This window comes from Dromaius novaehollandiae, chromosome 3 (genome assembly GCF_036370855.1).
Source record: "Dromaius novaehollandiae isolate bDroNov1 chromosome 3, bDroNov1.hap1, whole genome shotgun sequence".
NCBI classification, from domain to species: domain Eukaryota; kingdom Metazoa; phylum Chordata; class Aves; order Casuariiformes; family Dromaiidae; genus Dromaius; species Dromaius novaehollandiae.
The window spans coordinates 28,018,170-28,031,730 of record NC_088100.1 but is presented as its reverse complement, the minus strand read 5'-3'; the positions used below and the strand labels follow the sequence as shown (position 1 = coordinate 28,031,730).

At 37.9% G+C, this 13,561-nt stretch overlaps 1 protein-coding gene across 17 annotated transcripts in view; it reads left to right on the top strand.

The window, feature by feature from the left end:
- LOC112996840 (dystonin) overlaps window positions 1-13,561 on the top strand; it is a 306,620-nt gene that overhangs the window by 193,633 nt on the left and 99,426 nt on the right. For 16 of the 17 annotated variants that reach the window (XM_064508599.1, XM_064508595.1, XM_064508610.1 and 13 more), the window contains 5 exons: window positions 3,626-3,778; window positions 6,847-7,080; window positions 7,379-7,657; window positions 9,467-10,012; window positions 12,433-12,609. In XM_064508599.1, coding sequence (XP_064364669.1) covers window positions 3,626-3,778; window positions 6,847-7,080; window positions 7,379-7,657; window positions 9,467-10,012; window positions 12,433-12,609 — 1,389 coding nt within the window. Of the gene's footprint in view, window positions 1-62; window positions 210-363; window positions 580-768; window positions 916-1,965; window positions 2,200-3,625; window positions 3,779-6,846; window positions 7,081-7,378; window positions 7,658-9,466; window positions 10,013-12,432; window positions 12,610-13,561 lie in introns of all 17 variants that reach the window. The other variant, XM_064508609.1, reaches the window with a different exon arrangement.

Genomic DNA, 13,561 nt, shown 5'->3' with positions numbered 1-13,561 from the left:
TTTATTGCCTAGTTTCAAGTCTGTTAGTTTGTAAAACCTTTTCTTATTAAACTCATTTTCAGTTCAGTGGAGTACAGCAGTGCTTAAAGTTAGCAGAGAAACTACAAAAGCATTTGGCTGTGGTTCAAGATATGAAATGCTACCTAGATAATCAGCAACCTATTAGTAGCAAACTGGAAACACTGAAAGATGAACTGGAACAAATGGAGGTCAGTAAAATGTGCTTCATACTTGCACTTCAGTGTTAGGTGCTAGGAAAGGCCATTCGTTAAAAAAGAGAGATTTTGAATATAGTTAAATTAATTTGGTTTTAAATGTCTTTCTTGCTTAGTAACAATACATTTTGTATATTTCTCTTTGCAGTCATTTGAATCAGAGCTGGCTACCTTTGCCATTATACTAAAGAAAGATGTGAAGTTGACAGAAGAATTTTTAAGGCTTTCTCACGGAGATATGCTCAAAGAGAAACTTAAAGAGCTAAAGATAAGCTATGACTATTTGCAGGAAGCATTTCTGGTGGTCTGTGATACATCTTCAAAACGGGCAAAACAAATAATCTGTGCTATTGACTCTGAAATGGTATGTTTCTATGAGTATACATTTGTGTATTTCATCTCAGTTCTCTTCAAAGTAATTGAGCTACAAAGAAGGGTTTTGCTTTGGCTTTGTTTTATCTGAATATTAAATATACATATGATTCTAATTAATATGATGGAAAATGTAGTTAGACTACAGGGGCATAAATAAATATATAACTTCCCTTTCTAGTCTAAGCTTGCAGTATTACACCAGCAACTTTTAAGCAAACTGCAGAGGTATTCAGACTGGATCACAGAAAAAAGTAAAGTTGTGAGTGACTTCATAGTGAACACTAATGATATAGAAGACATGAAGCAAAGTTTACAACTCCTCAAGGCAAGTATTTTTTTTTTTATGGCACGTGTTGCTGCTTCTGCTTATTACAAAATGTTAGCCAGTTTTTTATAACTGCTTGTTAACCTCTACTGCTTAAACAGACAGCTAGGACTGATTGCTTAAGAACACAACTACTTGATGATCCATTAAAAAAATATTGTTGATTTGCTTGTTCTCCTTAAAATTTTTTTGATAGAGTTCGGCTTACTCAGAAAACTATTGGTTCTGTTTACATTTGTTGTATTAAATCTGGCCCTTTTTGGAAATCTAGTTTATGTTACAAATATTTCAGTTATTAAAATTATATCTTAATGCATAGGATCCAGATTCTTTACTGAAGTTTAATCACCTTCCTAATCAATTACATGTGAGTGTTTTAAGGAAACAAAAAATGGGGAAAGATAAGAAGCCATGAAAGGCCTCTTCATTACACCCTGCACTGAAATGAGTAATGAAAAACACATCAAATCAATTTAAACTAATGTTCATATATGCATGAATGGTAAAAATAAAATTATTTTTCCATGCTTTAATGGGGTTCCAGTAGGCATGGTAATGTCATAAGGGATGCACAGGTGTAACTATGCACAGAATTTGCCATGCTACTGGAACTAGGACATGTCATTGTGTTGTTAAGGACAGGAATGCTTTTGATAAACATTTTAACATTTCTAGGTCTTCAGATTGGTGTTTTATGGAGCTAACTTGCCATTTAGGTGAACACATGCTCATCATAAATCTTTCAGCATTGAAGGTCAGCCAGTTCTTAGACATCCATGAAAACGCGAAGAAAGAAAGAGGTTCAAGGTCATCTTACTTATTACTTGAACGTGGATTGTCGCAAGAGAAGACCATGCACAAATTCATTCAAATGCCTGTCTGAATTTGTCAGAATGATTCTGAGACAGAGTTTTGATTTACTGTGGCTAAAATGCCTCTCAGAAGCATTTTGGAACATGGGGTTAAGTACAAGGATAGTAATATTTCTAAGTGTTTTATCCATACTGAATTTGTCTTCATTGCTAGTCATTTGCTTCTCTTCGTTTACAGAATACTGCTGGAGAGCTTGGCTGTATGAAAATGCAGTTGGAGTCCACTGCCCTTGATGTTCAGTTCTTCATTTCTGAACATGCCCAAGATCTTTCTCCTAATCAGAGCAAACAGCTACTGAGGCTCTTAAATACCACCCAGAAATCTTTTCAGGAAGTACAGGAAGCAATAACATCTCAAGTGGAAAGTTTAGAGACTCAGTTACAGGCAGCGCAAGAACTGAGTGATCAGAAGGTTTGCCTTTCTGTGTAAATGTGTGCTGAGTGTTTTTGTCTATGGATGAGGAATTTTAATACCAGCATGCAGTATTAAGTGTATTCCTATCTTGTCAAGTTTATTATGGATACATTCATAGTTCTACAAAGATTGTATTGATCAAGTTTGGTGAATTGTCATTTCTGTCTTTCCTTGGTGCAATCACAGCTCACAGAACCAGCATATTAGATTGCAGACGAATACAGTTTCAGACATTATGATCTCTACAGCCTGAGGTGCCCGGGTCTGCTATTTCTAGCAATGAGGGAAATTTACTTGAGATTCCTCACAAGCATTGGTTGTTTAGAAGCTGTATCAGTAAATAAATAAAACAGTGAACTCAAGTCTTTTGCTGCTGCAGCTGTACTGATCAATGAGTATCTACTCTACCACCATTGCTCATCACTTCTGTTCTGCTGGAGATTTTCTTTTTTCTGATCTGCCAAGTCATCTGCTCTGTGATCTTTGTCTAGATCTTTATAGTCAAAGAACTGGATTTGTTTAATCTAGTCTTTGCTAGCATGGCTCGTTTTGACTGAAACAGGTTAGAGGAACAGACATATGAGTACATCAGCTTAACAGGTTTGAGATTCTAGGCCAGACATTGCGGAAACTGTGGGTCAAGTTGGTGCAGTTACCTCTTCACCTGGTATGGCTGCAGTTGGCAAGCATAAGCAGCCTTTGCTTTTATAGTCAAGGGAGGCCAATAAGATACTGCAGTGGAACTGCATCTCCTCCTCTGTCGTAAAAGCACAGTTAAGACTCAGAATCACCACCTTGTCCCCCAGTTTATGGGTAGTGAAAGGTTTTCTAGCATTCTGATGACTTTGTGTTATTTTGCCATTCTAAGAACATTTCCTCTATACTCTGTCAAAGAAACGTAAAACTGGGTAAAGGACAGGCATAGGTACTTATCTAGGACTTAGTAAGAATAATGATCTTGCATGTTTTGTTCTTTCCTACTGCTTAAAAGGTCAGCATTTTCTATTCAGGTAACATATTATGCATACCAACAGAGCTAACTCACAATCACAACTAACCTCTGTTTTGATATCCTTTTTTCAGAATTAATAAGCGTTTATCACAGGTTTCAAGCGATTAAGAGATTGGATTTTCACTCCTGTCGTGTGGAGGTTTCATCTTTCACATAATGTGCATGGCCAGACTTCTACTGGGCAGTTCCATCAAACATGGTCTCTTTTACTTACAGCATATCTGAGGTTTATCCATAACTTCTATATGTTCATCTTGCTCTGTGTACCACTGCTATCATGTTTACAGCATACTTTTAAAATTATTGCTTTGTGATATGTTTTTCAAAGGTAGCTCCTATTAGAGTGTCTGTTAGCTTCTGTAGTGAGGAAGTTTTTATTTTATTGTTCAATTGTATTTGGCTCTGATATAGGATGTGGCTGAACGGCAGCAGGAATGCAAAGAGAAACTGCAGGAAATGTGCGATTTGCTTACACAGACTGAAAATCGAATAATTGGACACCAAGAGTCTCTTGTTATTGGAGACAGCAAGGCTGAGTTAGAACAGTACCAGACCAAGCAGGAGGTATGTACGCTTCTAATCAGATACATTAATGAAGAATGAGTGCAGAAGAGAGTGATTAGGCACTTTCATTGGAAAAGATGACTATCATGTGAGAGGAGAGTGCAATAGATTTGTTTGGCCTAGCAAAGCGAAGGTTTAAAGGAGAGCTTTTAAACTGCTGACCATGAAAACACTGAAGTTATGTACCAATGGCAGAAAAGAAATCTTGAAACTAGAAGGCAATAAAATAGGGAGCATGTATGAAAAGTTTCAAGAAGTGGTCTTCTAGCAGGCCTTGGATTTGTTGTGTGATTCTTTAGTTGAGGACCGTTTCTGTCAGATGTGATAAAATCACACTTGCTTATTATGTTAAAATCATATTCTGGCTTTGTAGCTGGTGTCAGGGGGTGCTTATTCTTGTTCACAGTATTGCTGAACTCAAACAGAAGACCTTCTGTTGCCTGAGGCTTTCCCTTGCCTCACTCTTGTTTTGTTATGAATTCTGGTTTTCTAGTGATGCTTGCAGACTCCTTGGTGCCCCTATGTAACAGAGCCCTTTCAGCTTGTTTGTTTTCCTGTCGAGACCGTGCCTTTCAGCAAGGCCTTCACTGGATTTTCCATGTGGCACGTGCAGTGCTGAAAGCTGCTGGCTCGGCTCAAGGTTGGGCTTGCAAGAGAAATCCCAGCCCTTCGTGAGACAGTGGCATCCGAATCCTTGAGACCAGCGGCAGCCTTGGCCTGTTTTCCTCTTTGGAAGCCGGCCTGTCTACGACTGGTGTGCTGGCCTGGTCCATGCTGGTCAGTGCATCTGTCTGGCCCCAGGGGATCATTTGTGAGCCCCCAGAGCAAGGCCCACGAGAGGGCGAGTGGTGTCAAAGGGATTCTGCCTCCTCCATTAAAGCCCAAAAGGGCCCTCAGGAGGAAGGCCCCTTGGGTGACTACCTGAAGGGAAGCGGAGGCAAAAGAGAGAGGCAAGAGCTGGCCTGAGGCGCCCCTTTGAGAGCCCTTCCTCCCTGCCTTCTCGAGGTGGGCACTGCCCACGCACAGGGTTGCGAGGGGTCCTTCAGAGGAAGTGCCTGCTGCAAGGCCTTGGGGGAGCAGGAGGGAACTGAAGGGCTGGGGAATTGGCCTTGGTGTGTTTTGGGGCCCTTGGGGTTGCCTGGCTGCTGCTGTGTCTGGTCCTGTCCCCAGTGTGTCCCTGATGCAGAGGCATGTGTTGGCTGGCAATCCTCTGTGAGGCGCAGTGTGTGACAGTGGCCAGGTCCCCTGCGGTGGGGAAGGGTGGTGGCCCCAGTGCCTCGGTGCTCCCCCTGGGAGGAGGTGGCCGGAGAAAGCAGTGCTGTGCGTGGGGAGCCCCGCCAGGACAGGGAGACGGGGAGCGCCCCGAGGTGAGGATCTGCCTTGGCCCTGGTGCCCTCGTGGCACAAGACAGGGATGCTGGCAGTCTGCTGCGCTCTGCCCGCCGAGGTTCAGGCCTTTAGATCGCCAGGCAGGATCCTGACTGAAGGCCAGGGACCATCATCTATAAGCTTTTACTCTGTCGTGGCTGACATTAGTTGAGGTTTTGACAGTTAAAGGACTAGAGGGTTTAATATTGCTCTTCCTCCTCCTCCTCCTTGTACTGGTTACAGTAGTAACACTGTAGAGCACCAATTCACGATCGGTAATATGTAAAAGCAGATATTTCTTGATTCATCTTGCCTCACTTTAATTATCTTCGAAGTAACACAACGAGTTAGTTTAAGATCTCTTTATAGTCAGTGGAAAGACACAAGTACCCTCAGAGTACCTCTGAGGAGTTCATGATCTACATGGATATTGAATAATCCGTGCAAGTGAAGGAATGATATAGCATATACTTCATTTTTTTAATATAAATAAATATCAGCTGCCCTTGACTGTCTAACAGACTGCATAACAGGCCAGTTGTTTGCTGGCTGATTTCTTGTAGGCACCGTTGTAGAAGTGTGCCTAGGGAAGGGAATGGGGGCTTAAAAAAGGTTTCTTGTAGATTAAGTCAGGGAGAGCTTTTGTCCTTAATCATCTGTGTGGGGTGGGAGCACAGATATCTTTCTCAGAGAAAGAAAATCTTGTTCTAATACAATGTTTCTAGGAAAATCATTCTAAAATACTTGCTGAAGTGTTAAAATGAGTTGTCCTTTTAGCTACCAAGCTATATACATAATTGTGGCAAAACCCAGTCTAAAATGAGAGTCAGATCTTTTATGTATTGTAGCATCAAGTATTACACTACATATAGAAGAAAAACATTTTATTATTTCAATAATTGGGCAAATATATTCAAAACCAGAGTTACTTTAATAATTAAAGCTCCTTTCAGGTAATTGGAAGGCAGATCTTCTATCCAACACTATCATACGACAAGGCAAAGTGCTTTGCTTAAAATAAAACTAAACATCAGTCCCATACAAAATGTAATGGAATTAAACATTCTTTTGAGATTGAAAGGATTACATTATGATTGATTTGATTTGATTGTTATGACTAATTACATTTTTAAAAAAAGTTCTTATGACATTTCTGGCCTGACCAAAACCAGGAAATAGGGGAAATCTACCTGGAAAAGATGAGCACAAATTTCTGGCTTGTATTCAGTCCCCCTCTGCAACTTTCCATTAGAATAGTAATAGAACTGAATTTCTCCAGAGATTCACCTTACTAAATGTGGTGTAGCAGATTTACTGTATCTCTTGATAGCTAAGAAATACGTATATTTTCTTCTATGTACATGGAGAATAGAATATTTGAGCTACTAAAGAAAGAAATAAGTGGCCTCAGTCAGAAGGGAAGTGTAAGCCAAGACTTCCAAATTGCAATCTTTTTAAAAAAATACTTAGCTGTCCTCGGAGATGATAGGCGCAGACTGAGCTGTAGAAACATTGTCAGATGTTTGGTTTTTTGTTTTTTGTTTTTAATAATCTTAGTCTGCAGCTAAGTAATATGTCATGTACTCTCAAGTAAAGAAATGTAGTTCTTGTACCCAAATCAGAGGTAGTTATAATAGGTTTAACCTGAAAGTTCTGGTGAATAATTTACTTACCCCTCTTTGCTTTCTCTTTTCCCAAAAGGAAATACAAAAAGACATGAGAGAGAGTGCACAGGCATTGGCAGAGATTGTGAAAAATACCGAAATGTTCCTGAAAGAGAATGGAGAAAAGTTGTCACAAGAAGACAAGATTATTCTTGAACAGAAACTAAATGAAGCTAAAACAAAGTGTTTGCTCCTTAGCCAGAAGGCAGAAGAGTCCAAAAAAGAACTGGATAAAGCTATGACAACAGCAATTAAGCAGGAGACAGAAAAGGTTCTTAGGCAACCATTATTTATTTATTCAAACTGTTTACGAGTTTTGGGGGATTAATCTCGCAACCTCTTACCAATATGCTAAGGATTAAAGATTAAGATTAAAATAATTAAAGATAAGATTAAAACAGTATTTCATGTGGGTAACTAATAAACTATTTGCTGTTTTATATTCTTTTTAAAAACAGCAGCATGTATGTCAATTAACACATTTTATAATGTTAACATATCTTAAATCGTCTGTTTGTATAAGTGCCCAAAGAATATTTCTGAACTGAAACTGTGAAATTTCAATGTAGGTTGCAGCCATAGAACAGCTGGAAGAGAGTAAAAATACGATAGAAAATCTCTTGGATTGGTTATCAAATGTGGACAAAGAAGCGGAGCACGGCAGGAAGCTTAAGCAGGCGATAGAACAGAATGGGACACACTTTGAAGAGGGAGATGTGAAAGCTTTCAAAGGAGAGGAGGACGATGTCAATGGCAATCTGCTGGAGCAGCAAGACATTGAAACTCAGGTGGATGGACTAGTAAAAAGCACAGAAGACAATCTGAACCAGCAGTATCAGAGGGTCAAGGTACTGTTACTGGACCTATGCAACACTTAGACGTTAAGCATGTTAATCCTTATTCAACAAGACTGAATTCATTCACATCCTTTCTGCAATAGACTTTGGAATGGGCACTAGGAAATTAGTGATATACACTGACAGGTATTTTGGTAGTTAGAAGGTACTGCAAATTTGTCAGTACTTAACTGTTACGGTGGTTATTTCCTGTTAAAAATAAGAAAATGGAGATGTTCTCCAAGGCAAATGTTGAGAATCGTAACAACGATTCTGTTATTCTTAATAGACTCTTTCAAGTCAGAAATTAGTGCAGTACAATCAAATTTTTATTGGCTGTACTACAGGTAAATAATATGTGAAAAGCAGTGACATAAATTTATACTCTTCATGTGACTTTTCCAAGAATCTTTGTAATAGCAAAATGATCTCATGAGATTCCCCTTGAACAGTGATTACCATTAGCTGCAAATAACAGTTGCTGAAATTATAATCTGCATGTCCTAACCCTTGTTATCCATGGCCAAAGCACTATTTGAAGGCTTCAGCTGGATGAGGTACATAAAACCACAGTGCATCATTTTAAAAATAGATTCTGTAGCTAAGTTAATGGGAAGAATTAAAAAATAACAGAACTCAATTTTATAGCCTTTGTTGAGTTACAGTTTAGCAGCCAGGACCTTTTAGGTGTGGTTTGGCGGTGGAGTCAATGGAGCTGATCATGCTTTCTTATTTTAAAAAAACCCTAAGAAAAATTAAAAAATTTGTTTTGTTTGTTTCTGAGACAGGTGATCAAAAAGGGGAAATAAAACTTCAAAATTATGTCATACTTTTGTTTCCACTTGTTCGATGTTTCTGTAGTGCCCCTAATGGCTACAGAATCAACAGAACCTGTAATCTAATTTTGGATAATTGCCTACCATACACATGGAAGAAAAGCATACTAGTCTGTTTTACATAATCATTTTTACATGGGAATTGAGGAGCTTCAAGAATGGAGATTTCTGAAATAATCTATTTGAAATACAGACTTTTTTTTTTAGCATGCAATTGTAGTTCCTATGATTTACTACTTTTTGATGAGGTTGAAACAATTTACATGCACAGAATGTGCCCGGAATTTTAATTCCAAAAGGACCTGTTTCATAACCAAATATATTTCGTAAGAATTGCTGCTCTTGAAATTCAAAAATGAAAATATAAAAACTGGGGAATAATGTTTGTTTGCTCAGAACATTAGAAGGAAGTATCTGTAGTCTTATTAATGTTTGGTGCTTTCACCCCTTTTGGTCTGTTTGAGATGACAGGAACAATACATGTGTTAGGAAATGGAATGATTGTGATTTAGAAGGCTGTCTACCTTTGCATACTTTTAATAAATGCTATTTTGAGACAGAGAACTAGGAAAACTTTGATTACACTAAGTACACTACAATAAGAGTTAAGTTTTATTCTACTAACTTGTCTTTTAGAAGTACAGGAGAAAGTGCGTGTGTGATATATATCCCAGTATCTCCAAATTCCACTGATGATGAAGACATTGTTCGGTCATGTGCTGTGTATCTGTCTGAATTTACCTTTGGATATTTCTTAAAATTTTGAAACTGTACATAAATATGACCAAGAGTCAAGCTTCAAGTTAGATTGCTCAAAAATATTTTTTAACAAATGAGAGGAATATTAGAAAAGCTTTTTATCATTTGATGGATTTTGCTTTACTCCTCATTTGCAAACAGAATTCAGCAGAGATTTCAGGACAATAATGGTCTAATGAAACGTTCTGAGATGATGATAGTCATAATATTTATTCTTTTCATATAGGCTCAACATGAGAAAATTATATCACAGCAGCAGGCTGTCATAATAGCAACTCAGTCTGCCCAGGCACTACTTGAGAAACAAGGCCACTACCTTTCCCCTGAAGAAAAAGACAAGATGCAAAGGAACATGAAAGAGCTGAAGGCTCAGTATGAAACTGCTTTAGCTGAATCAGAAAGGAAAATGAAGTTAACTCATTCTCTGAGGGAAGAACTTGAGAAATTTGATGCAGACTATAGTGAATTTGAAACCTGGCTGCAGCAGTCAGAACAAGAACTTGGCAATTTGGAGGCTGGTGCTTCTGACTTCAGTGGTATTATGATCAAACTGAAAAGGCAGAAGAGTTTTTCAGAAGATGTTATATCTCACAAAGGTGATTTACGGTATATTACAATTTCTGGACAAAGAGTTTTAGACGCTGCGAGGTCTTGCAGCAAAAGAGATGGTGTTAAGGTTGACAAAGATGGTATTGATACTTCAGCTACTTATACTGAAGTGCAGAATAGACTCGACAGTGCTTCAGATCGTTTCAAATCTCTCTATACTAAGGTAAGTTTTATTTACCACAGAGTAGGAAAGACTACTGTAATTGATACAGCAGCTTGCGTTAAAAGAAATCAACTGATGAAACAAATTACTGCGGGAAGTTGTAAATTTTTTGTTTCTTAAAGTTAGATAACAGAACGAGATGCTTTACTAGGAGATCTGCTTTAGTCAAGTATTGGACTAACAAATGGATGAAATTTTATGCCTTGTGTTGTATAGGAGGCCAGACTAGATTACCTTGTGGTCCCTTCTAGCTTTAAGCTCTCTGCATTTATGACAGTACAAAATGCCTGAGTAGCATTTTGAGTTGGAAAGAAATTGTAATACTTATAGATTGATAACATTTCTTTATTTTCCTTGCAGTATTTCCCACAAATGCTTATTTATTTGTCTCCTTGCTACTGAGTTGAATATAATAAGGGATAGATTACCCCAAGATTAACATTCAGAATTTCAGTTTGATTTACATTTATCCTAAATAGTTTGACCCAGTGTGACCTTTGTTGGCCCGAGGCAGCTAGGTGAGAACCCACTGATTTGAGAAGAATAATTCTTTCCCATTACTGTGCTGAATAGACTTGTTATCCCTAACAGTCTGGGATCAATCTCTTATTGATGGGAAAGTAGCAGTTGAAAATCCCCTTTGTACCTTAGAGAGGGAAGATAATTTAACTCTGCATACCAGTTTCATGGACAGAATCTGGTAGAACTAGACCAGCATAACCAGCTTGTTTCCCATGCTGACTCTTCAGCTATTAAAAAAAAAAAATTGTTCAATATCGATAAAAGTCTGGAAGTGGAAACTTTCATGGCAATATGTAATTATGAACTGACCCATTTAAGAGGGACTTACTATCAGTATGCCTTGACTCAGGCGTCTCAGAATTCTGTACGATCATGGGTTCAGACTCCTGAGTAGAGCTTCTGTGGCCACCGGTATGTTGTTGGTCTGCAGCAGTGGCCATCTTTGGCTGAGAATTTTCATCTCTTTAAGGTCTCCATGCTCAGAAACATAAACTCTGTAAAGTCATGGATCTGATCCCTGAATTACAACACCAAGTTAAACCCTCTTCTCTTGAAAGATTTGTGGAGGAGACTCTATGTAGAGAAGCTCATTTTCATTTCCTCACTTAACTTGTACAAAGAGCGAAGCTAAAAGCTTCACTGTGTTAAATTTCCTCTAGCTGGTTTATTGGCTTAGGGTGTGAATGTAAACATTTCATTGCAAGACTTTCAAAAAGCTTCATTTTTATGCACATAAAAATCCTGTGCCAGCAGCTTGATTCTACCCTTTGCATGTATACATTTAGCACAGACATAATAGAGGTGCTTTGAATATCTGGCCCTATGTATGCAGAGCAAAACCAACAGAAAGAGGACTTTTTGTATTAAATTGAGCCTTATTAAGAACTTAAAGGAGAGAGACTTTTAAAAAGTGAGATCTTCCAAGTTTTGGTTTTATAATTTGTTGGTAGTAACTTTTTTTCCTTTTGTAAAAGCTTTTTGCTTCTAACAAAATACTGTTTATATACAAATATATGTATTTGCACAGACACATGCGAGTTTGTTTGTAGGAATCTTAATTTAATCTAAATTTGCTGAAGGAATCTTAAATCAGTTCTTAGCTAATTGGTTATGTAAATGAGTGCATTCTGTGTTTGTCCACTAGATGGAGACCAAGTACCAAATGTAAATATTAAATTAAAATACAGTGTATCTAGGCTTCAGAATATAAATATTTAAAGTAACTGTTGATAAATATTATGACTTGGTACAATCAGAAGATTTTGTATATGAAACCATCTCCAAAGAGACCGAAAGAGTCCCACTGACATTTTTGCGTGATAATTCACGGTGTACATTTTGGAGCATGCTAGTGTGTAAGACCATTAGGATCTTGGTCAGTCACAGTGTTGCATTCTTAAGAGACTGAAACAAAGCATATGTGCCTTACTGATCTGTATCACTTTGGATTTGCTGTGCACATAAGATATTTTTGGAAACTGGAATCTGCTGTATGTATTTCAATGAACATAGAAATGTCTTCTCTTTTTTTTTGAAAATTTCTAGCTTCCATCATCTACATTGTTGGCTTCAGAGTGCAGATGTGCTGATAGAGTCTTTATGTTGGGGGAACAAAAAATCATCTTAAAGCTTTTCCTACTCATTACAATGGGTTAGATTCCAGTTTCCTGACTATATCAGTGAATTGATTCCGGATCATTGTTGAGAAACACAAACTAGGTAGATTTGTCTAGCCTGCCTAGCTGTTTTGGGTTACTCAGGAAACTAATTAATGGAATGATGACAAGAAAAAATCATACAGTATTTCAGGAAATGAAAATATTATTGTGACATTGTTATGATGTACAACACACAATTTAATGCCTGTATATTTATTTGTTTATTTTCTACTCCTTTAGTGTAGCATCCTTGGAAATAACCTTAAAGACCTGGCAGATAAATACCAGCATTATGAAGATGCGTCGTCTGGACTTTTGTCAGGTCTCCAGGCCTCTGAAATAGCTGTGAACAAACAACTGTCTGAGCCAATTGCAGTGGATCCCCAAAATCTCCAAAGACAGCTAGAAGAAACCAAGGTAAAAAGCTTTAAAAACCAGAACTACTCTGTTCTAAATGGAATTGCTTTTTGTTTGAAAAACAAGATAATCTAATATAATCCAGGTGGCTGAAGGCCACATTCTTGCCTTGTCTGTATGCATGTAACTCTTAGTCCTCCAATTCAGCTGCCTCGAGTATTATCTGAAAAGCCTTGGAAATTTATGGTGGAAATTTAATGGGGCACCAAGTTGCCATTACGATCATGAAAGCAAGATGCATTTCATATCGCTTAGCAAATGATAGCGTTTAGAAATCCTATTGCAATCTGGAAAGTTTGAAAACTAGGAAAGGATTTAATGTTTACAGTTTGCTGACAGGATAAGGCTTGTGTCTGAGAAGACCGTTTGTTGTTGCCTGTGACTTTGCTTTTTTCTATTCACATTTTTATTCTGCTGTGATGCATTTCGTAAGGAATTATACTGCATCAGATTTGAGATCTGATTAATCTGTTAGCCTGCTGCAGTCATATCCAGGACTGTATGCTCTGCAGAGAGTGAATATAACATAATTTGCCCTCTATAGAAAAATTATATATATGCTTTTTCTTGAAGGAGTGACTCACAACTTTATGTAAATCCTAGTACAGACAAGACAGGATAGTGGTGGAGCTTGTCCAGATAAAACACTGGTTATGTGCATAGAATGTAAGTAAGTTTGCAGAAAGCTTTAGGAACCCAAGTACAAGGTGATTTGTATAAAGTTTCATGAGGACTGTCATGTTTGAACTGGCTCTTATGTTTTCATAAATACATTCAATCGTATATACTATAATTAAGATGCAAGATTCTTCCTTTATTTTCCAGTGGGCAAGGTAATTGCTTAGGCATTACTCACAGTTTTGTCTATGTTTGTGAGGTGTCTGTGCATGTGTCTGGTGGGTTTGACAAATGACAGGTGAATACTTTAACCATTTCTCTTAGAAGAATCTGG